Below are 21,766 nucleotides of genomic sequence, written 5' to 3' on the forward strand. Positions count from 1 at the left end.
CTTTCAACTTTTTTGCGAATGTGTGTTTTTTCGTGGGTACCCGAACGTGACATTTGATGCTTTTTATTTCCCAAATAGAAATTGTGAATGATGGTAATATTGACAATGTAATGTATGTTGGTTTTGGAGCTATTATACACTCCATGCAGAGCGTTTAAAATAAAAGCATTTGTTATTACGTTTATTAATTCAACATTTTTAAACTAGACTTACCACAGTTCCTGCTAACCACCCACTGTGTACCAATATTTTTACTGCAGGGTTGTCAAACAACATACTATTCGTGGAATTTACGGATCTTTGTTTGGACACATCGAGGTTGTAATTAATCTTCGCATTGGATTTACTAATTTGCATGTTCCGGTCTCGACTGGCCTTTGAATCCTATTTTATTAACTTTTCGAAGTTGATAGCCAACTTACAACTCAACGGAGAACCTTCTAACCGTTTCATATTGCTGTAGTGAAGAAGTGTTTTTTTTATAAAAATGAAATGAACAAAAGCTCTCGTACAAGCAAAATGAAGTAATACCTTAGCAGAAACCAATGCAACACAATTTCTAGGTTCCAAGTTCATGAATTATGAAAATAAGTAAAATGAAATGATACAAAAAACTTCCACCAATGAGCTGTGAGAATTTCTGGATACCGTTGCCATGACACTAAATTCTGCAATACAACGCAAACATTTTCGGTTGTTTAGGCATTGGAAGACAGACGGTACGGAATCATATTTGATAATGAAGTTCAAGACGTACATTTCTAAAGATTCTAAGCTGAAAGACACTATTGCTGCTCTGGGCTGGAGCAACAATGAAGACGTATACAGTTGTGGCGAAGATCAACAGGTGTACAAGTGGAGCTCTACTAATCGGGAAATGGTCCAAGTGGCTAAACTTCCCGATGGATTCGTAACAACAGATTTGCATTGGCTCATTGGTAAAGGTACAGGATTGGGTACACCGGGAGCAAATGCACCCGGTGGCAGCAAAGGAGGCGAATCCTTGCTAATAGCCGGTGCGGATGGTCGGTTTGTAATATTGAATAAAAGTGCACGCATCGAACGCAATGTATCGGCACATACTGGGCCGATTGTGACTGCTCGCTGGAGCCCTGACGGTGCCGGTTTGCTCACAGCCGGTGAGGATGGTATCATCAAAATTTGGTCTCGCTCAGGAATGCTACGGTCTACAGTTGTGCAAAACGAAGGCCAAATCCGATGTGCTAGATGGTCTCCCAATGCTACGGCTATCGTGTATTGCCAAGGACCGTTTGTGGCAGTCAAACCGCTGGCTGCCAACAGTAAGCTAACGAAATGGAGAGCACACGATGGGTTGGTCCTGTGTCTGTCGTGGTCCAACAACACGAATGTGATCGGAACTGGTGGCGAGGACTGTCGTTATAAGATATGGGACACTTTAGGGACGAATGTATATACGAGTGTCGCCGATGATTATGCCATCACATCGGTTGATTTCTGCCCCGATGGGGAACTGCTAGCGATCGGAGGATTCAACATGCTGAAGCTGTGCCATTATACCGGGGTAATTCTTGGAGATATTTTGTTCGCAATTTCGTGGAATTCATCCATCACTTTTTGTTGTTCTTTTTGTAGTGGAGTCACAGTATCGTAAGATTTAATCAGCAAGTGAGTGGATCGCTTTTCAACATAGTGTGGTCCGCAGATAGCACTCAAATTGCGTCCTCTACTAGCACCGGGTCTTTGCTGTTCGGGCACATTATCGAACGTGAGCTAAGAAATCGAAACCTGAAAGCAATCACCACTGGGCGAAAAACGATCCAATTGCAAGACATTGTGGCACGCACTAGTGACACGTTGGATTTCTCTGAGAGGATTATCAAATGGGAACTAGGATACGGCCATTTAGTGGTAGCTACGATTCATCAAGTGCACATTTTCAACGAACATTACATAAATACCCCGATCATCATAGATGGTCGCAGTGATATTCGCATTATCATGCTTGGAAAGAAGTAGGTCGACAACCGTAGTGCTAACTATCTTAGTGTCTTTTAAAATACTTTTTTTCTCTTTCTTCACAGACATTTCATCTTAGTTGATTACAACTCCATATGGATTTACACGTACACCGGACGGTTACATTTGAATCCACGCTTTCCTGGATCTCAGGCGCAAATACCTCACCTGAATGGACGATGCATATCACTAGGAATGGATTGCTTGGCCATACGCGACCATTCCGATCAAACCATCGTGCATGTGTTCGATCTGCTGCCTGGTGCCACACGGCAGGAAGAACCATACAGCATCCACAGCAAATCCCCCATAGTAGAGGTTGCTGTGTGCCGATATGGTATTCCGGATGATCAGTATCTTGTGTTTATTGATGCCAATCAAGATTTGTACATTACAAACGTCCACAGTGGACCGGAATATGTAATGCACAAAATTGGAACCCAAGTTACAACAACGATGTGGTCATCTGATACGAACATTTTAGTAGGACTGCATGACCTCAGCTACAGTGTTTGGTATTGTCCTGGGGAAGCCTGCGGGGATCCGACGTTAATTGCGTTGACCACATTTACATACGACACCAGCGAGTTCGGTAAAAACATAACTCTAGAGAATTTTGAAGGAGCGAACATAACGTTTCGTAGCTCGGGTGCGATTTTCACTATATCGGTAAAAACCTACTGCGTAATTCTTCACAAACTGTTCACAGAGAACCATTGGGATCGAGCTCTGAAGCTATGTCGCCTAGCACAGAACCATCTGTTATGGGCCACGCTGGCAGCAATGGCCTCGAAGCGAAATCAGTTGGAAATAAGCGAGGAAGCATTTTCCGCATCTTTGCAAATTGATAAGGTAAACTATTTAAACTATATTAAATCGCTGCCTCTGTCAAGCCCTGAACACATGGCAGAAAACTCGATCATGAATGGTCGCATCCAAGAGGCTGAAATCATTCTCATGCACAACAAGCGCATTCCGGAAGCAGTTCGATTTTGTCTACGGATGCATCGATGGAACAAAGCACTAGAAGTGGCACTTAAGCATGGTATTGATATGGAGTTGGTACTGGAGGAACGCAGAAAATACTTGCGGGCACTGGAACGGGAAGAAAACGATGCACAATTCTTAGCTTTGGACGAACGTCTCGAATAGCAGAGTGTAGTTACTGCTGAAGTTTCGATACACGCAGTTGAAAGCACACAATACATGCAACGATGTGAACACAGAATAAGAATTTCACCATGATTTAAGCACACTGTTATTTTATTATACTTTATCTAAGGACCTAGAGAAACTTGCTTTCCATTACCATCATCTATTCAACGTTTTAATGCACTGTTTCAGAACATAGCAACAGAAGTATTTGAGTAGCTCCCACGTTTTGGTCAGTGTCGTTAGCAATAAAGAGGTAAATAAATAAAAATAGATTTTATTACTGGCACCAAAACTCGCAGAGTATAATCTGTACTACGATAAAATTGCACGAGAATGAAAATTATAACCGATTTTTTCGGATTTCAAATTTGAAAAATATCCAAAGAAAAGCTGAGAACAGACAATTTTTCTGGGCTTGGGGTGTGTATCTTTTCATAGTTTTCAATAGTGTTGATTTGACAACACAGCTTCCATAAAAAAGTGACATATTTTTAAGAATTCCGAACAAGCTTTGCAGCAATACCTCGTATCGTATTTTTGTTTACTCTAATTTTAAGGTGTTGTAACAAAAAAGCTCCCTAAGCAACGCCCGGTTCCTAATGGTGTCAAAGGTAGCAAATTGTTCAACTTGAGTAAGTTCTGGGTAATCGTGATTGAAGTAAGGAATTCTACGACATTAGTTAGCAGGGACAAGCATTTGTGAAAAAGTGTCCAAACGATGGATCGCGTTATGTGGCTATCGGCTCTCTTGATTCTACTAATAGCCGTATGCGTTCAGTGTGCAGCTACGCATAAACACACGCATACACACACGGCAACCAAGGAACGCACCGAAGACGGAGCGTACGCACCTCGAGATGCGCATCATATGGAAGGTGGGGAACACTTTGCCGAGTTCGATCATGAAGCGATCCTCGGAAGTGTGAAGGAAGCGGAAGAGTTTGATAATCTGTCACCAGAAGAGTCGAAGAAACGGCTCGCGGTGTTGGTGGTCAAAATGGATCAAAACTCGGACGGTTATGTCGATCGGCACGAGCTCAAAGCATGGATTCTACGGTCTTTCAAGAGCCTCGCGGAAGAAGAGGCGTCGGAGCGATTTGAAGACGTTGATTTGAATAACGATGAATCGGTTACGTGGGAGGAATATCTTCAGGAAACATATGGCATGGATAGTGAAGATGAGGAAGGCGTTCGTCTTCCATTCGAAGAACCCCGAAACGAGGAGGAACGTAAGCTAATTCAAGACGACAAGGAAATGTTTGAAGCAGCCGATACCAACCAGGACGGAAAGTTGGATTCAACCGAGTTCGTTCAATTCATTTCACCGGAAGAGTTCCCCCAAATGCTACCGATAATTCTGCAACAAACCCTGCGCGATAAGGATGCGAACAACGACGGACGCATCGATTTCCAGGAGTTTGTTGGAGACAATGCAAAGGATCATGACAAGGAATGGTTGATTGTCGAAATGGACAAATTCAAAGAAGACTTTGATAAGAATAACGACGGTTTCCTGAGTGGGAATGAAATCCTTTCATGGGTTGTACCGAGCAATGAGTAAGTTTCTACATGCTGTCTTACGGCTTAAACTTATTTGGGTAAGTTTAACTTTCTGTTTATTTACAGTGAGGTGGCAAGCGATGAAGTAGCCCACCTATTTGCTTCCAGTGATGATGATCATGACGATCGTTTGTCACATCAGGAGATCATCGATAAATACGACATCTTCGTTGGAAGTGAAGCGACAGATTATGGCGATCATCTCCAAAACATTCATCATTTCGACGATGAACTATAATCGAAAAGGTTACCATATTTTCGCCAGGGCCTAGATGGCACATATACGTATATCGCACACTTTTTTATTTCGTGCTGTAAGAGCTCTCTCAATTAGCTTCTATTTAATTTATTCAACTCAATCAAACCTAACTTGGTTTTTATAAATTCATTTATATAGCGGATCAATAACTGTTGCCATATAGATAGTCACTAAATAGCGTACCTAACATGTGTTTGCCAAATAACTTATGTTCTTTCATTGTACAACTATTAAAATGTGAGTAAAAACCTTCATTTACTGAAATTATGTCTTAGCTTTGCACTGATTTCCCCATATCACGAATTATGTATGTGCATTGAAGATAAAAGTATAAAGTAACATGCATTACCACAATTAAAAGCTACTATTGATTCAACGGAAATCGAAAAGTCCTAATGCCTTAATCACTTTGGTTCGGATGAAATAAACTTTACATATACTATTTATGTTTTTAATTTATTAGCAAGATATTTTTTGATAAAAAAGCTCACCATTCATTTGTTTATTATTGTGCAATAGTGAATTGTTTGTCATTCTACGATTTTGATATTTGCATCAAAGTTACAGTTCATGTTAATGTGGAGTGTTTCCTGTTCTTCCTTTATGAACCTCGAAGATCAGGCTTTATAATATTGATTTTAAGGTAAATTTAGAACAAAAACAAATAATCATATTCGTATATTGCAAAGATAATTTCACACGTTACGCACACGTATTCACAACTATCGAAAGTTATTAAGAGTATAGATAAATTTTCTCCATTTGTCATGAATAGTTCTTAAATCATATAAATGTGCGCCCTAAAGATCAAGAATTCAATCAAATAATGAATGTGTAGAGCCATCACTTCTCATATAACAAATCTTTGGCACTGATTGATCAGAAACACAGTGGGGTAATAAGTCAAATATTTGTAACTGCACAGATGTGCCTGACGATTGTTTATAGGTGCTTTTTGAATTCTAAGGAAAATAGAAGCCAGTTAAGAAGTGCATATTAATGGTAAGAAATGAATTCTTTGATGATTCTTTGACTTATATAAGTTACATTATTTAAATCTGTAGAGAGCCATTTTTCGCATGATATTTCGCTTTATACCATAGTGCGCGAATCCATATCATTACACTCAAAAATTTATTTTCAACTCAGCTGTGAATAATTTAATTACGCCAGATGGTTCTCTATTAAACATTCACTTTAAAGAAAAAGTCATGATACGTTTTCGGGATTCTACTGTTGATACATAACTATTACCATATTGAAATGATCGATATTGATACATATTTACCAATGTAATATAATGAACACATAAATACAAAGAGAGCGTTGTAATGCCATGGAGGATCATAAACTGCTTAAACAAACTCTTAGAACCGAAGGGTACAGGTCAATCGGTTATTATTGTGTAGGTCGTTCTTCACTGCTACCAATCCCTGGGCCTGGGACGGACTAATAGTAATCAATGGAGCTAGTCGCTCTGTAAATACCTGATAATTTCGCTCCAGTTCCTTTTGGTAATCCTTTTGGTCAGATAGAATAAGATTACGATTCTTTTTAAGCGCATCGGCACATCTACGAATGTGAAAAAGACAAGGAAATTAAAACATTACCGTCTATCATCCTGTTGCAAGTTACTTACTTTTTTGAAAAATCCTTGAAACACAGTCGCAACTTATTTTGATGTTTGGTCGGTATCGTGTTACCATTAGCGATGTTCGATAAAAACACGAGAGCCATTTCCATTGGGCCCTGATTGACGGTGGTACCAATGCAACCCTGAAGCACCATTTGTAAAATTTTTGGATCCGCCGGTTCCTGATTGGTAGCGGCAGCGAGTTCGGCAGTCTTTTTCTGTATATCTTCGATAGCCACCTCGATGGGTTCCAGTACGATTTGATGCCGATGCACTACTTGTATGCGAGTTTTAACATACGGGAAGTGGTTTGCGGTGGTTAGAATAGTTTTGCGTTTACACTGCTCATGCAAATCGCCATGTGCTTTTCCGAATTTCGTGAACGGCGTAGCAAATATGAAACGTTCTGTAAAGGAGATAAGAAGTAAAATTAAATTCCATCACATTATATCCGGCGTCCATAGATATACGGCCCGTCCGTTTTTCAGATAAATAAAAAAAATATCCGGCGTCCACAACTTACTTATGTTAAAGTTGCGTTCAAAATACGTTTCCCTGTACCGCAGTTCGTATGTCTCAAAGTACGGCTCCACGTACGTAATTTGTATGTAGGCCTTTTCAGGATCCAGGCTCGCGACTTCAACTGCATTCGAATCCTTAATGATTTGTACCACGTCCGGGCCAAATCTATCGGCGTAAAAATTTTGCAATCGACTGAAAATCTCCGGCAGCTTTGTGAGTGTCGGTTCTTTATAAATGAATTCTTGCTGATCGAGATCTCCAAACTTTGCGCCATAGAAGCCTACGCGGAAGTACGTTCCGAACACACGCTTGCCCTGCAACTGAGCAATGCGGTTGAAGGCCTCCAACAGTTTGCCGTGTATTTGAGCCAATTTGCGAAAATCTCTGTTGGCTTCACAAATCGGTATTAACACCTTGTAAACATCGTTCATCGCTTCATACATGCCGGCTGCCTGGAATGCGCTGGCCGCATGATCGAGCAGTAGCTTTAGGCCTCCTTCAGTGAAGCTGTTACCGAGACATATTCCATCTTCTCCGGGGCTTACAACATCGTCCGAAACGGCTGATTCCATTAGGGCATTCGGGGAAATGTGCTTGAACGAGACGGCACCAACCGGTAGGTGAGTTTGAGATTCCAGCATACTAAGATACTCGGCTACAAGAGCGGCACTGTGCACGTAACACATTGCCGCTTCCGTGTGATTCGCACGCTCCGTGTGCTTCTTCGCCATGTTTTCCAACCACGTGAGGCGAAGATCTGGAGAATTTTGGTATCCCTTAGCAATACGGTTCATGAGATCGAGCAACATTTCAGGATCCTCTTGATATTCCTTCATTTTTACGGTGTCGGAGAGAATCATGTGTAAGTTAAATAGCAAATCCTGCACCTGCTCGGGAAAGGATGTCTCCTGTAGATCTGTGTCAGATTCCGCGTAGACAAGAATCGTTTTCAATGCACGCCGCAAGGACTGCTCGCTAAACGACGAGCTGGTGCCCACGAGAGAGCTTAGTGACATAGTGACCTGCATTTTAACGCGAGCAAAGTTCTGTGAAAATAAGAATAAAAATACATTAAAATTCATATTAAGTTTGGACTTTATCCTGCCATAATACATACATTTCCAATTTCAAAGTTTTGACGCATAAGCAAATACAACGATGCCGCTGCTTGCGATCGCACGGTAGGCAGCTGAGAACCACAATGTTTCAGCAGCAGCAAACAAAGATCCGCACAATTATCTGTTTCTTCGTCAAACAGCAAATTATGGTACTTGAATACCAGTGAACGCTGGGAAGCAAATAGATTTTGTAGCGCCAACGTACTCTGATTGCGCGACAGCGCATGTAGCAACACTTTCAGTACCGTCCCCAGCAGATTGTGGTGCATTTCGGAAGAGGACGCTACCTGCACGATCATTTCCAATGTGTCCAGAATGGTTAAACACACCTCGGTCGCCAGAGATCCTTCGATGAAATTGCTTATCTCCAACTCTGCCTCATTCTTAATGTTGCTGTCGTAAAACTGAGTCCGAATTTGATCCTTCTTCCAGCGAAGCTTCTCCGTCGAGTTGCGCCCATCTTTACGGCGGTTGATCAGATCGTTTCTTGCTGATCCCGTGCCACGAATAAATTCTTCTAACTTTTCGCGCATATCGGGTGTTTTACGGAAGCTCGAAGTGTTTCGTTTGGATGTGCTGGTGGGTTGCTTTTTACCGCGATACTCAAAGTTTGGTATACAGATATTCAACACCTGTAACATTTGATGAACACGATGCGGGCTTAAACCCATCGTGTACTTGATCAGAGTGGTTGGTTCTAGATTCTTCAATACCCACAGAAAACAGGCCAGCAAGTTGCGGGTATCGTTTGTTAGTACCGTTTTTGGTTTAGGTGTTTCCGAAACGTAGCTGTAGCGACGGATTCCGGAGATGGCAAATGCTACCTCCGGACTGATCGTACTAGTCGCCGGGACAGAAGCTGCCGGGCCTTGATAATCGTCCAGTTGCCCAATCGTGTTCAAACGATCGTGCGATTGTGACACGGGGGTATGCAGTTGTGGTATTACGTCCATGACAATTCCCAGCAAGGGAAGATAGAGAGCGGCAACGCGTGCTCTTGCATCGACCTCGCTATAGCGGGGATCCAGATCATGCGAAGTCAGGAGATTTCTCAGACAACGAATTGCTTTCCCGTGAAGTTGTGTGTTTGAAATGTCCAGCACGTTAGAGAGTTCTTGCAGAACCAAACCTACCAGAAAATGCTGCTGTCGGAACTCGACGCTCAAATCAGCGTACAGCGCACGATCGTTGCCAGTCATGGCACTGATGTACGAGTTTTGACTGTTGTTCGATGTAATGCTTGGAGTGGGGCTACACGGTGCAGAAAGAACCGTATACGGGGTACCAAAGGGAAGATTTAACGCCACAAAATGCTCATGACTGCAAACGATTCGCAAAAAGTCTAGCTTATAGTGAATCATGTCCGGAGTAGATGAGCTCTTTGTCATGATCACCTTATAGTACGTCTTGATCAATCCGTAAACAAAGCCACGATCCATGATGCTTAACAGATCGAATATGAAGAACGCTAAGCTGGAGTTTATCGATTGAGCTAGTTTTGGATCGCTACTATTGTAGCCGACTACTTTGGTCGTAACCAGATGCACCAGTGTGGCGATATCGTCCGTGTACTGATGCGGGAAGCGACTTTTACGAGGAGAATTCAATGCATTCGTTAGCTCCAAGTGTTCTACCATACTTTTCACGATCAGTTCAAACAACATCCAGGAATTAGTCATGGATAGCTCGGCTGCAGAACCACTGGCTACTACCCAGTTTAAAGCGATTTCTTCGTGCAACAGTCGTACCAAACCATCTTTAACACCCGATCCTGGAGAACAACCATCCGATCGCATGCTTAGCGCACGATCAACGGTACGACTTGCATTTAGATCCGTAAGTGCCAGCAAATCGGAATTGCTTGTGCTACGATTCATTTCTTCAGCCGACGCAGGGCGGCGAATTGGCATTTGCAGTGAGGCCAGTTTACACTTCGGATCCATAGGATGCGGAATTTTGCATTGAAATTGTATGTAAGTGCTAAGTATGTTTTGTCGTCCGTAGCGTTCTTCAGGCTGAAGGAACTGAAAGTGGACATTACGAGTATAGAAGTGGGATTACTTTCACGATAGAGTATTAATACAGTAATAATAATTTTCCGATACTTACGAATATCTTATCCGATATCTGGCAAATAGTTTCAAATACTGTTTGACCGAGGGACAATGCTTCACCACCAATTTTATAGCTCGTTACCAACAACTCGATCAGCTTATCCAGTATTACTTGCAGATTCTTCACTAATTGCTCTTGGTCGGCACTCTGTAATTCCTGCAACGTTTTCTTAAACTCCTTCTCCATGTTTCCTTCGCCGATTCGCGGTGGAACTTTGCGCATATCCAAACATTCGCAAAGGTAGATAAACTTATCCAAATAATCATCCAGTGCGTGAACGGATGTAACGGCATCGATCGTAACGGAGAATACTTGTCGGTGGTTGTCCAACCACTTGGTGCCAGGCAGTTGAACGTCAGGCGGAATGAAGGAATAGTTGTTCGGTGGCTCTTCAACCATTACAGGCAAATTGAACTCTCCCACATTTAAATGGCCTCCGTCCTTTAGTACAGGCAGCCAGGTGTATCCTACCGGTGTTTCAACGGTGGTTTGCACTTCCTGAGGTTTCTTCTGACAGGAAACGTGGAACAGTGTGAAAAGAATGTGATGGTTTTGTTTCAAATTCGCCGGAAGTTCAATTTTAATCTCATCGTAAAACGTTGGCTGTTTGTTGTGGTAGTTGACAGCACTGTAAGCCTCCGTACTGTATTCGGAGCACGAGCTCCTTCCAAATATAGCGGGAAGCGCATCGGATTGCTTTTCTCCGCCCATTAGCTGTACGCGCACCGCTATGTTACGAGCCGAACCAGCACGTGTTGAAAAGTTTAGCTCCTTCGTTGAGACAAAAAGTAAATTACGGTAAGCGTAATGCGGATTAAGTACCGGTGTTGATGGGAATTCTAAAATTTCCTTTACTGGACGAGAATGATCATCGGGATATGGGTCGATTTTTGCCAACTCTGGTGTCAACGCATATTTAAGCTCTTCCGGGGCCGGAGCAATCTCCACTTTTATCGAACCCGGTATACATTTGTGCTTCTTCATCAGTGCGGCCGGGCGTTTCAATTCCGGTAAAAACTTATACAACTCCTCGTCCTTCATTTTATCTGATTCTTGCTTGAAAAAGCTCGCCACGGTGATCGTGATCGGACGAAAAGTTTCAATGCTGTTGGCAAAATCATCCGGCGACCAGGAACGACGCTTTTCCATCTTCCTTTCCAATGATCCGCGCCTTGTAAGCGTCCCCATATCGCTGGCCCTTTTCCGGAACTGATCGAAGCTGCTGGTAGAAGATTTACGATCCAAGCTGTTCGAGCTCGACGCCGAACCAATGCTTTCACGATCATCCTTTTCCATGCCATCTCCATTGAAGATGCTAGTCAAATAGATACCGGTCCATGCGAAAGGCATTCGGTACTTTCCAAGTCGTTCGCAGTAATCGGCGGCATTCGACTTTGCTTTATCTTTATATTTATCTTTGTCCTCCTTCAAATATGGTTCCACCGAGTCTTTGATATCTCCTTGAAGCACTTTTTCCAACCGGATTACGAGGTAGAGTTCATTGCTTGGATTCGTAATATCGAAGATTGCTTCGCGAGCCTGTGTGCTGATATCAGCAAAAGGTACATGGTTCACCAACATACGCCGCAATGACTCCGGGTTCATATCAAAGTAGAAGTTTTCTGACAGTTTTTTCTTCTCTTTAGCATCGTATATAGCCATAGAAGCAAAGATTGGCTCTACTTCTAGCTCCAGCTTCAGATGAAGACATTTCACGTGGATTCGATTACCCAAATGTTCCATCGGCATCTCTGCTGGCATTCGTTTCTCAATGGACTCCTCCATTTCGCCATCTGCGTACAAATCAAATAAGGCCTGTTGGCGTTCCTCCTGCCGTTTGCTTTCATTGCTCTGGTCAACACTTTCCGGTGGTACCCGTTCCAAAACACCGGTAATGAGCGGGTCATTGACCGAGCTTCTCAGGTCAAACGATGCCCACGATCCACGTGGAGTCAGCGTATCGGTACAGGTGGACACAGACGAAAGGCTAGCAATCGACTGGCGACTGCTAGGGGTGCAGCTTTCACTGGCGTACAAAGTAGTGGAGGTGACCGATTCATCCAACGATACCAAATTGCTGAAATCTCGGTCTATTTCAAATTCTTGCTGGTACGATGTGGGACTTAGCGCACCCTTTTCCTTTCGCTCACGAGTGCTACACGAGCTGGAGTGATGCCTTGCCGAGAACTCTACCACCTTCCAAGGCCTTGTGAAGCAGTCGACACAGTGCTGCACGTACAGGGGTAATTCCTCCAAGGGTTCCTTCGGAATAACATGTTCGATGGTACGTATTTTACGCGGCACTATCCTCACTTGCACATCTCCGGATGGAAAGTCCAGGATCGATCGAAGGTGATCTTTCTGCAAGAGGTTGCTATGTTGAGCCAGAAACTCCTCATAATCGATCGGTTCAACGAGATCGCACAATGATATCTGTGAAATGGATAACAAACAGATAGTTTACGATTCTTATCTTCCAACTAGATTTTGCGATGACTCACCGATGACGAGCATACAGAGCTGCTGTCGCTTTTCGATAGCAGCTGGTAGTTCGCCACGTTCTTACGAATATCCGAAGAATTGTGTCTGCGGGCGTAAAGGTGTATTGATTTTGTGTCATTTACCTTTATTTAAAGATGATAGTACTCGCAGCACAAGGGCGTTTCCGATAAGTTACGCACCAGGGTTTACTTACTTGGTCAACTTGGAAGCGAATGCTCGCTGTGCAGACGACATTGTCGCTGCACTGATGCACCTTGTTGATAGTGCTTCTTTCGGAAACACTTCTATCGACTGCACCTTTGTTTCTGTCGTCTGTTACCCCTGTATTGTTCCCACCTTACACTACTCCAATGAGATTTCACTTTAATTAACGCGCGAAGACTTGAACGGAACACAATTCAATGGTTTGATGATGTTTGTTCATGCTACCGTATTTATTGAACAGCACAGTTTTTCCATTTCATGGAGCATTTTCATCACGTCTCCGTACGGTTTGCAAAAAAACCCATATTTGTTGATAAACTTTTGCTGTCATTGCGATAAGTTTACCACACTGGATTGAATGTTGCGATTCTACACAAATCCATCGCACAATAGTTCACAAAAATAATCGTAGCCCTTTTTTAATCATGTTTCTGTTTTCCTTATTATTTAGAGCTTCTGTTTATATAAAATATGTGCGGTCAATTACGAAAATGATCATTTATGCTCTACAATGTAATTTAAATTACGATTAGCTTATGAACAAAATTACCCGTTGTGCAAAGGCAGTGAAATACGTGGGTTTTTGACAATTAGAAACGAAAGCGTTTCATTTGTATTATTATTTACATTTACGTGCGGCATTTGTTGAATTGAAAGTTGTGCAGATCTTCGATAACTAATATTGGCACAAATCCTTCGCGAAAAGCATGCTCGCGAATGCTTGATGCCGCGTAAGTACAGAACAGTGAGGAGATTGCAAATTTCAGGCTAATAGTATTCCAGTGCCATATTTTGAACATTTTGTTTGTCACGGAAATGAAAACGGATCTAGAATAGCCTCAGCTGTGTAGGAGTTGAGCAGTTGACGATGCTCAAATGGTTTCTCCAGTCACTGAACAATGAGAACCTTCCGATATGTGGCGTTGCTCGCAGCGGCGTCGTTTCTTTTGCTTCTGTACTACATCTACCGAGTTGGGGACCGGCCCAATTTGGGCGAGCAGGATTCGGCTGACCGTCTCCCAAATGGGCAATCAAAGGCTGATATTAGAAGGTATATCCTAAGCACAAATTAATAAGACCGATAAATATATTTCAAAATCCAAACAAACATTGCAGAAAATCTTATTCTAGTTCATCGAATGGCACCGAGATCTCGGTGGTGGTGGTGGCATGCAACGAAAGGCACAACGAAGCCCTCAATATGATCAAGTCGGCAATAATGTTTAATCGCAACCTATACCCGCTACGCTTTGTGGTGATAGCCGAGGAGAAGCTGAAACTAAATTTCATGGAAAAGTTGAATGATTGGCAAGAAATGACCGACCGAATATTTACCTACGAAATCCATTCCCTAACATTTCCTCGGGCCAATAAGGATGAATGGAGGAAACTGTTTAAACCTTGCGCTGCGCAAAGACTGTTCCTGCCGGTAAGATTGAATGAAACACGGATTCGTATAAGCAAAGTGCCAAATAATTCCTTTTTCTTCATTTCAGTCACTATTGCAACATTTGGATGCAGTGCTGTACGTAGATTCCGATACCGTATTTCTGTCGCCAGTACAGGAAATATGGGCCATGTTTCAGAGCTTCAACGCAACTCAGTTCGCGGGCATGGCACCGGAGCATGAAGATACGAATGCCGGATGGTACAATCGTTTCGCACGGCATCCCTACTACGGAGAGCTAGGAGTGAACTCAGGTGTCATGCTGATGAACCTTACGCGAATGCGAGACTTTCGCTGGGAGGAACACATACTACCGATATATCGCGAGTATCGCTTACAGCTTGTGTGGGGCGATCAGGATATACTGAACGTGTTGTTCCACTACAATCCGGACCGGTTGTATATTTTTCCCTGCGATTGGAACTATCGCGCCGACCATTGCATGTACATGAGCGTGTGCGAGGCTCCGGATGGGGTGAAGATCATCCACGGCAATAGAGGATACTTCCATTCGCGGGCACAGCCCATTTTTAATCTTATCTACTCGACCATCGAAGAGTTTACATTTCGGACCGATGTTTACAGCAACTTCATACGCACAATCGAAGAATCGCTGGTGCTACCAAGCAACTCGAACTGTGATAAACTGTTGGACAAATTCTTGCAAGATCCGCGCAAACATTTCAAGGAGAATCAATACGAAGAGGTGACGTAGCGCCTATGATAATTGGCATTTGGTCGGTGGTGTGCTTTTGGAGAACCTTTTTAGTCATCTCTGTTTCACTTAAACTCGCAATCATCCATTCCACAATGATATTTGTATCAGAATAAGGAGATTAACGACCAATACTCACGAAACAGATTTCTCTAGTGTATCGGCACAATCATGCTAAACGTAAGATGAAGTAACGTAAATGATCAACGTGTGTATAAATAAACGTGTATTGTATGATTTTTAATTGATTGAACAGTATTACATTTATTTTACATGTATGTGATAGAGGTGTTAACTGTAATTTTGGTAAACAAATTAAAATCTAAATCACTGTTACATACAGCTACTTTGCGCATTTGTCGATAGATCTTGCGACTAAAATAATTATCCCATTTGTACAAAACATGCTTCCATTCAGAAACTCGAACTTACTCACAGGAAAAATGTTTTTGATACAAGTTTCGCTAGAAGCAGCCCCGTGCCAAGACAATGCCCACCCTGGTTCACGATTCAGAAAATAAATCTCCCTTGGTTTGCGGACCTGTTTGTACCGGGTGAATCCGAAAGTACATTTAACAGTAGTGAAATCAGGGCCGGGACCGGAGGAAGAGGTAAAGTTCAAACCAAATGACGGTATGGCTACAGAGGTTACATCGTTGCCTCGAAAAGCCGGTAATCGTCTTGCAGCCATCGCCATCAAGTTTCTGCTTACTCGGACGTCGTAAAGGTCGCATCTTCTGCCAGACGAATGGGCAGTGGTTTTGTGGCCCCAGTGGCGGTGGTGTAGCGGTTTTTGCTAAATGCACTTGGCGGACAGTTTCATTAATAATAATAACATAAACCCTCCCCTGCCCATGCCTTGTGCCCAATGGTAGAGCGACTCGCTACGACGAGAAAGAGAGAAGACTAGTCGGCACATTCGGCCAATACACACTATAGAGCCACTTGAAATGCACACAAGTTGCTGGGAAGCTATGTGTACGTGTGTTTTTTTTTTGTTGTGTTAAAGAGCTCATAGCATTTGCATTTCACAGTTGATTTGTAAATGTTGTTAAACTTTACAGTCAATATCAGCTGGCAAGTGCTCGGGTGGAGCTCATGGAGGCTGCGGTCGAGTGCCTGTCCGTAGTAGTGGGTGTGCTGCCGCATACGTGTTTGTGTAATGAGCGAAACTGTACGTTTAGGCGAGAAAAGCTGAGAAAAAAGTGGTTAAACTTCTTTCAAGCTGACATTCGACATTCGGATACAGTCCCGGTTTATGTTTTGTGCATTTGTCGTTAACAGATTTGTATTCATCTAGTGAAACGTCCCAACGGCAAGCATAATAAGCCGGGCGAATATTTATGTTCACCACGGGTTATAGCACACACGATCGCCATCGTTGTCTGTTTCCAATCGCGCGATGGCGCGCCGTGTTTGCGGCGACGTGCAGGTCGCGTATGGGACGCTATGGGACGCGTCAGAGCTCTACCCATCTCGGACGGCGAGGAAGCATGCACCTGCACAGGACGCATAGGCTGAAGTGATGCCCGTTGTATATAAATATGTATTCATAGTCAAGCACCCTTAGCAAGTCGTTACGGTCATCGTTTCGAGGATGCATTGTTATGCTGAAGAAGATGGCTCTCATCTCCAAATGTTTGCGGTGAGTGTGACTTGTTTATCATGCGTGTTCACTGACGACCACGTGCTGGTGGGGACCGGTGGGACAGCATTATCGCAATCATGATCACCTGCGATCAGGCGTAAGCGTGCATGGCTGAACGTCGAACGTCGTCGTAAATGCCGAAAATAAGTCAAGGTTAGGTCTCGTCCGTCTGGCGTATCGGTGCGTTCGGATGAGGCTGATTGCAATCGATCGGGCACCGCGTAGGTCCCCGGGTCGTATCCAACCCTGTGGCATAATCGAATGCAAGCAGCGTGGTGCGAGGTGGCTCCTTTTACCCTTTATGTTGGTATGCACCACGTTTCGGTTATGTATCTGCGCATTTCCATCACAAAAAGACACCCTTTGCACACAGACCTTTAAACCTCGCCCGTTTTGTGGCCCACTTACTTCAATGTCTGGTTATCCTGATTTGAAAGCGATGCGCAGAAAAGTGTATTTCGGCTGGAATGGAAAGCTCATCTTCGCTTATGATGAATGAGCCTCAGCATCAATGGGAAATTGGGACCGATTTCGAAATGGAGGACAGTCGTGGAGATAAGTTTGGTACAAGAAGTTACGAAACTTTGATAGCTATTTTAAAAAATCGAGAACATTACTGGTCCTGTAAGAGTTGGACAGATATTGAACGATATGGTCGAATTATTCCTAATGTCCTTTCATTTCTCAGTTATAGCAGACATCAGTCGAGTGTGAATACACCTTAGCAGATGCACTTTCGCAGAAAAAAACCGAGAAATTTCACAAATACTATTTAGCACCAGCTCGCCCAATCTGGTTTGAATACGCAACCAAAAGATGCTAATATGCAGCTACTATCGCAATTCGAACCAGTGTCACATTAAGGTGTATGTTTGTGATTTTGGCAAGATTACATATCAGTGGGATCTATCTTAGTCAGTATTAGGCTGCGAATGGATCAACGTATCGTTAAACGAAAAGTGTGTTTATCAATACTGAACGAAGACATGATCAACCATACGCTGTTCCACGGGTGTCGGCCATTTTTTCGGGTTGCGTAATCATTGTTTGTCGATTTGCAAGCGAAAGGAAGCAGAAGCTCCGGTAACACAAACAGCCCAAGTGTTTATTAATGTTTTGATTGTTACACCACCAAGCCAATGGTTTGGTCAGGGTGGTTTGGTAAAACTTAGCCCCGCGTGAGCCGTATCTCACCTTAGAGTTTGCGGTTCCTGTTGTAAATCATATCAACCTCAGCTCAAACACTCACTGTCTTCGACAGCAACACTTGGCGATACTGGTATTGGATGATGTACTGAACAGCTGTCTGGTCGAATAGCTGGCAAAGAATAGCATCGGCGAATAGTTTACGACGGTTGGTGAATAAATCATGTTGATTCAATAGATTACTGGCCTGCCTGCATCATATGACTGGATATCTCCCACTGAACATGCGCTTGCGAGTTAATTTCACAGATGAGCTTAATCATCAAACGTTTCAGGGATTGCAAGGAATTGAAACTGATGTTAATTAATCCAAATCTCTGTACACATCGTGCAAAAATTTAAGAATGGAGGAACATCAACGAGTCTCACGAAATTAGCGCTCGATTTTGGCAGAAATTGTGAGCAAGCAACTTTGTCCAAAGGACTAGCAATGTCCCAGCAAATGTATTCAAATTAACATCCTGCTGATTTTAACTTTCTCCTGCCATCTGTCACACCACGATCGTAAACGGCAAAGAAAGCTTTTGATGCAAATCATCAATCATGCGAGTGATTTTGATTGTGTTTCTTTTTTATCTATATTTCAACAACGTAGTGCGGTACAAGATGCCAGAGGTCACTAGATACATGCTAAGTTTATTTTTCAGACGAAAGCCATTCCGATGCAGATCCTCACAGAGGACTGAAAAATGGGAAGCACGGGATTTAAATGTGTGCGGTTGTGTGTGCTTTTTTTTCGTCACAATTTCCAAATTTCGGAACAACCCGATAAGTAAACCCATCTGGAAACGAGAAATTATTATCAACCCTAACCGGTTTGTGGTAGCTGGTATGCAAAAGGAACCGGTTCTACATATTCTGTAAAGCACCGGGAGCGGGATTATATTTATTGTTGTTAAATTGGGCTTTGAGCGTGTGCTGGCGTTTCGTACCAGGAACGCTCAATTGTTGAAATGTTCCAATCAGTAGTGGCGCAAAGTTGTTAAAAAGAAGTTACAAAACCGAGCCTGCAATGGGAGAAAAATATCAAAGATCAGAGCCTAATTTATTGGCAACCTGCTGAGAGAGGATGCTGCACCCGTAATCAAGGACGGTGCGAATACAGGCACTGCATGTGGGGACTTGGATGTGCGAAAATCAGTGGCGATAAAGATTCTACCACTGCGTACAGCTTCGAAACGAAATCTCACGATCCTCTTCTACTGCAGTGCCCAAGCATTGACATTGACCTCGAAGATAATTGATGACACATTACTGCCATTAAGTGGTGCTTATTGCTGGGAATGGCCAAGGTAACAAGTTCATCTTCGTCATACGCGTCTTTGGTGTCAGAATCGTCAAGAATAGTCGAAGTCGTGTATTGATTGGGGAGGGGAAAAGAAACCCGGGGGTTTTCATACGCCACACTGCTCACTATCGTACCGTTTGATGAGATTTCTATACTTCGATGCGAAACGAATCCCATCCACGCAAGTGACTGTGCAGTTTACTAGCAAGGTCGTACCGAATGCGTGATGATACCTCGAATGTCGCCAATTTTCTCACGAAGAACCAGAAAGTGCCGACACTGTGGAAGTGTAATAAATTTTATAGGCAGCCAAACCTTCGCTCTACAAGTGGGAAAACATTGTAAAATAGGAAGGTTTGACGACGGTATCAAGCAATGAGTACACGGATCGGAAATTCATTATTTAATCGAATGATTTGAGATATTTTCTGAAACATGATAGCGTATGCCTATCAAACTTTCTTCCATACAGTCCAATGTAAAACTATGAGATTACTCCATACTCACAAAAATTACAATAAACCCATAAAAAAATCTCTAATTTTTGAATACCCTAGATTGGATTGAAAATCCAAAAGCAAAACGGAGCTTTTAACACGTGTTTTTAGAAGAATTTTAGTCCATCGATTACCAATACCAATACCAATAAAATCGAGATACCAATCGAATGAAAAGAAAGAAAGATCCTTATCACTGTGCTATCAGTTTTTTGTAGTTTTTCGGATGGCTTAGAACGATGTCAACTTTTGACAACGATGGAAAGCAACCCCCTTTTCGCCCACCCTAGTCAGTATTTTAGAACTGCAAATAGAAAGCAATTAAACTCAAGAGCTCTAAACGAAGCACATGGTAGACCCATCCCCCGAAGTACTCCGAAGTTGCTTCCTGACACCAAGAATAAGTTTCTGAAAATAAAGATTAACTTATTCACCAATCGAAGTCGTTCTGAAGATATTGAAAGTATTGAAAGTTTCTCACGTGGTAGCAAAAATCATTCCGACAGTACAGTTTCCCTAAAAGATAATGATCTGTGTGTCAGACACAAATGCTAATATTCAAACATTTTGAAATATATTTGATCATTTCATCGTAAAAAATGAATTAATTGAAATTATTAAGACTGAATTGAGAATGCATTTTGTTATGTATTTTCCATTTGATCAGGACGAGGAATAATTTTCATAAACGTTGAAGGGTTCGTCGTGTCTTCTAACGGATAATTGCACATTCCGTATAAAGTTGATTGAAAAAACTTCCCGCACAACGAGTGAACGGATTAAATATAAGTTATTCAGAATTTATGTTCTACACAAAAAAACGTATTCGCGTAAATAGTTTAACAATCAGTTTTGCGTAGTATTATTCACTTGCTACCTTCAATTCTGTTTTGTAATTCTGTCTCTGGTTCTTAGTGACTCTAGAAAGAACACGTTTCCATATTCGTTCGATATCTCTCTAACTAGTTGTGCCACAACCTTCTCTGAATCCTCAATTAGTCATCAAATAATGTTACAAAATTTAATATTAATAAATATTAATTTTATAATAATAATTTAATATAATATTTAGACAATACGTTTGTGTGAAATGTTTGTAGTCATATAGTTTTTTAATGGGGTGAAAATAACTTTTACATCAACATCCGATAGGAATACCTTATCAAACGTTGTCACGATAACATTAATTTTAGTTAAGCTTATGTTATAATCGGCAATCGTCCTTGTTCTCATTGGATAATCGATATGAACCATCCAAGGGTTCTCAAAACGTCCCATGCAGGTAACCGCAATGTAGGATACTGATGTGCTTTTTACTGCAAGGTGACCATTTCTAGTGGCACCACTGTTCCCCACATGGCACATTAGACAGAATGTTCTGCGTGGAAAAGTGTGTGAAATGCTACGGTGGTGAGCTCCGTTACGCACCATAAGTCTGAAATGTCGACAGTTGACATTGGATCTGCCGTAGTGAGTGATGCAGTTTTTTTTTTGTTCATACATACGCAACCATCAACACTGCTCCCTGTTGAACTGTGCCGTCGCGTTCAGGCGTTCTTAGGGTGGAAAAGGTTGCGGTAGGGTTGGACATTGGCAGTATCAGGACCCCGCGATGTAATTTGAGAGCAACCTTGACTTTCAACAGTGCACCATACTAAATAAGATTCATCCCCCGGGCCGTTCGGTGGAGTGTGTCATTCGGTTAATAACTCGCCAAATATATCGATGAGATAATTCCGCTTGATATAACGCAGATCGTGCGCACCGCAGATGTCCGGTGCTTGCCGTTAAGTGCAGTACACCGACACGTGATGCATTTCAATCAAGTCAATGCACAATGTGATCGAATCGAATCAAACCGTGCGAGCCGCTCTTTCCGCGGTGCAACGCCGCCACGAT

General features: G+C 42.5%; 4 protein-coding genes across 4 annotated transcripts; 3 read left to right on the top strand and 1 right to left on the bottom strand.

Moving 5' to 3' along the window:
- The first annotated feature begins 739 nt into the window (after positions 1-739).
- Positions 740-3,150, top strand: LOC128714481 (intraflagellar transport protein 80 homolog). The gene is made up of 3 exons (XM_053809354.1): positions 740-1,543; positions 1,615-1,994; positions 2,064-3,150. The coding sequence occupies exons 1-3, from the start codon at positions 740-742 to the stop codon at positions 3,148-3,150; spliced, it is 2,271 nt and encodes a 756-aa protein (XP_053665329.1).
- Positions 3,151-3,871: 721 nt separating this feature from the next.
- LOC128711443 (reticulocalbin-2) lies at positions 3,872-4,951 on the top strand. Its single transcript, XM_053806320.1, has 2 exons — positions 3,872-4,710; positions 4,780-4,951. Exons 1-2 carry the CDS (start codon positions 3,872-3,874, stop codon positions 4,949-4,951), a joined length of 1,011 nt encoding a protein of 336 aa, XP_053662295.1.
- A 1,388-nt stretch (positions 4,952-6,339) lies between these two features.
- Positions 6,340-13,096, bottom strand: LOC128713764 (dedicator of cytokinesis protein 7). Its single transcript, XM_053808630.1, has 7 exons — positions 13,056-13,096; positions 12,862-12,946; positions 10,355-12,793; positions 8,245-10,269; positions 7,129-8,173; positions 6,612-7,011; positions 6,340-6,544 (listed from the first exon to the last, which is right to left on the bottom strand). The coding sequence occupies exons 1-7, from the start codon at positions 13,094-13,096 to the stop codon at positions 6,340-6,342; spliced, it is 6,240 nt and encodes a 2,079-aa protein (XP_053664605.1).
- Positions 13,097-13,965: 869 nt separating this feature from the next.
- Positions 13,966-15,228, top strand: LOC128714204 (glucoside xylosyltransferase 2). The gene is made up of 3 exons (XM_053809080.1): positions 13,966-14,117; positions 14,183-14,495; positions 14,563-15,228. The coding sequence occupies exons 1-3, from the start codon at positions 13,966-13,968 to the stop codon at positions 15,226-15,228; spliced, it is 1,131 nt and encodes a 376-aa protein (XP_053665055.1).
- Positions 15,229-21,766: the final 6,538 nt, after the last annotated feature.

Source organism: Anopheles marshallii, chromosome 3, assembly GCF_943734725.1.
Source record: "Anopheles marshallii chromosome 3, idAnoMarsDA_429_01, whole genome shotgun sequence".
NCBI classification, from domain to species: Eukaryota; Metazoa; Arthropoda; class Insecta; order Diptera; family Culicidae; genus Anopheles; species Anopheles marshallii.